This window comes from Nicotiana tabacum, chromosome 10 (assembly GCF_000715075.1).
Source record: "Nicotiana tabacum cultivar K326 chromosome 10, ASM71507v2, whole genome shotgun sequence".
Lineage (NCBI taxonomy): Eukaryota > Viridiplantae > Streptophyta > Magnoliopsida > Solanales > Solanaceae > Nicotiana > Nicotiana tabacum.
This window is the reverse complement of record NC_134089.1, coordinates 83916720-83919536: the sequence shown is the minus strand read 5'-3', so window position 1 is coordinate 83919536 and position 2817 is coordinate 83916720. Positions and strand designations below refer to the sequence as shown.

Genomic DNA, 2817 nt, shown 5'->3' with positions numbered 1-2817 from the left:
GTTTACATAAACTTTCAGTTTTTTATGCAGATCCTTTATATGAGGCAGATTATTTTATAACACATGATAATTTAATGAAACTCAAGCCTACAAGGCATTATGTTGGGGGCAGAATGAACTTTATTGACTATGTCAATGGGGCTGAACTAAAGTTGTTGATATTCAGATCTATGGCTGAATTATGCGATTATGGGAATGACTCGGTAACTTTTTGGCACAAGCCCAGGAGGCTAGGTGACAAAATAAGGCTACTTTCAACTTATAAGGAATCCGCCGTTGTTGCAAAAAATAATCCCAGTGATTGGGTAGTTGACGTGTACTTTGAACATTTGGATTAGTATATAAAAATGGGTATTGAGGATGCTATCTATGAGGGACAAAGCAATTCAAGGAATGATAATCATGTTACTGTTGAAAAACATCAAAAAGAAGTTGGAGGTGAAAATTCTTCAATTAGTAAAGATTTTGAAGATTCAGAAAATGACTTGTTAGATGAAAATGATTTATTAGAAAGAATTCGAAATGAGAAGCATAAATATGAGGTTAGTAAAGAGTTATAGAGAAAGTCTAATGTTGAAGATGGGGAGTCAGACTGCTGCAACTCTAATGACACAAGGAGCTTACAAAGTGATTCAGATATCGAAAGTTTAAACTTTCCAAAGTTCAACCCAAAAATAGATGGAAAAATCCAAAATTGGCATTAGAGTTAACCTTTGGAAACAAGAGAGAGTTCATACATACTGTAATAACTCATGAAGTTAGTCAAGGAAAATACATAAAATTTGCAAAAATGACAACACACGTGTGAGAGCAGTTTGTAGACATTTAGGTTGCGAATGGGAGATTATGACTTCAAAAATGCATAGGGATAGGGCATTTCAAATTAAGACATACAATGATTATCATAGTTGTAAAGGATGGAACCATGGTAACAAAACCATCACTTCTTCCTATATTGCAAGAAGATATCTTGATGACATTAGCAAGCACATGGATTGGAATGTCAAAGAATTTAGAGATCATGTGACTGTGAAGCTAAGAGCTCATGTGACATTACATCAATGTCGAAGAGCTAAGAAAAGGGCGCTCAAAATAATTGATGGAGATCTAAATGCTCAATACAAGGAAATGTGGAACTATTGTAATGAAATTGGGAGGACAAATCCAAATATTTCTATCTATATGAAGTTGGTTGAAAATGAGGTTCCTACCAAATCTAATAGATTTCAGAGAATCTATATTTGCTTTGGCGGTTGTAATGAAGGTTTCAAGAGTGGTTGTAGAAGGATAGTTGGAGTAGATGGTTGTTGGCTTAATGGTCCAATATATGGGACTTAGATGTTGACATCTATTGGAATTGATCCTAATAATAATATTTTTCCAATAGCATATGCAGTTGTGGAGAAGGAAAGAATGGATTCATGGGCTTGGTTTCTGAATTATTTGAAACGCGACTTAGATACTTGATAATGATTATACTTGGACTTTCATGTCGGATAAACAAAAGGGTTTGATTGAAGTATTTAGTGAGGTGTTGCTATTTGTTAGTCATAGATTTTGTGTGAGGCACTTGCATAGTAACTTTAAGAGGGAGGGATTTAGTGGTATCTCGTTGAAGAATGCACTCAGGAAAGTTGCTAGGGCTTCAACAAAGAAGTGGTTTAATACCTGCATGGTTGAGATTTTTTATTTAGACCCTGAAGCTGCTAATTGGTTCCAAGACAAATCACCAAGTGAATGGTCTAGATTTAACTTTTCCGAAAATGCAAAATCTGATATCCTACTTAATAACATATGTGAAAGTTTTAATGAAATGATCCTCGAATCTAGAGATAAGCCAATAATAACTCTATTGGAAAAAATAAGGTATTTACTTATGGCTAGAATGCAGGCAAATAGAGATAAAGCTTCTAGGTGGGATATTGGTGATATATATCCTATGATTAGGGATATATCGCATGAAAATCAAGTAAGTGCTGCGGAGTTCATTCCTAGAAAATCTAATGAGTGGAAATACGAGATTATAGGGGCAAGCATACATGATATGTTGGGTGTGGACTTGCTAAATAAAATATGCAGTGGTAGGAAATGGGATCTGACAGAAATTCTTTGCAAGCATGTCGCGGCAATTTGGGCTAAGAAAGATGAGATTAATTCCTATGTTCATGACTGCTACAAGGTGGAAACATATAGAAGGGTCTATGACTTTGCTATTTTACCTATGAATGATTAACATATGTGGCCTTAGTCAAGCAATGTGCCTCCTTTGCCTCCACAACTAGTAAGAACAAGCATAAAAGGAAGGAAGCAAAATTAAGGAGAAAAGAACCAGATAAAGTAGGAGCAAGTAGAACTAAAATGAAAAGAAAGCAAAATTCCTTGCCTTGTAGCTTATGTCATAATGCTGGACACAATAAAAGAACATGCAAATTTAATATTGTTCCGTCGGATTCCCAAGTTGATGAGCCTTCATCTTATGTTGCTGCCTCGTTAACTTGTGCAAAGCTTCTAGTATCAATAACTTACAATTAAATTTTATTTATTAAGTTATTATAATATGAACGAGTAATAGTATCATATATTTTGTTTGCAGGTAAGAAGAGGACAATATGCAATGTGCTCAGGAATTTGATTGTTAACATGATTGATGATCTAATATCGTTGCTACTGAAATATTGATATTTTGTTGTTAAAATAATGATATTTTGCTGTAGAAATGCTGGAATGAGTGTCACACCTCCTTTTTTCGTCCCCGCGAGGGGTGAAGGAGTTTTTTCCAATTAAAGGACAATCGAAAAGGGATTTGTTTATTTATTT

The 2817-nt window shown here is 34.6% G+C and overlaps 1 protein-coding gene across 1 annotated transcript; it reads left to right on the top strand.

Annotated features, from left to right (window-relative positions):
* Positions 1-1489: 1489 nt before the first annotated feature.
* Positions 1490-2233, top strand: LOC142165224 (uncharacterized). The gene has a single exon (XM_075223824.1). The coding sequence runs from the start codon at positions 1490-1492 to the stop codon at positions 2231-2233; it is 744 nt and encodes a 247-aa protein (XP_075079925.1).
* The last annotated feature ends 584 nt before the right edge of the window (positions 2234-2817 follow it).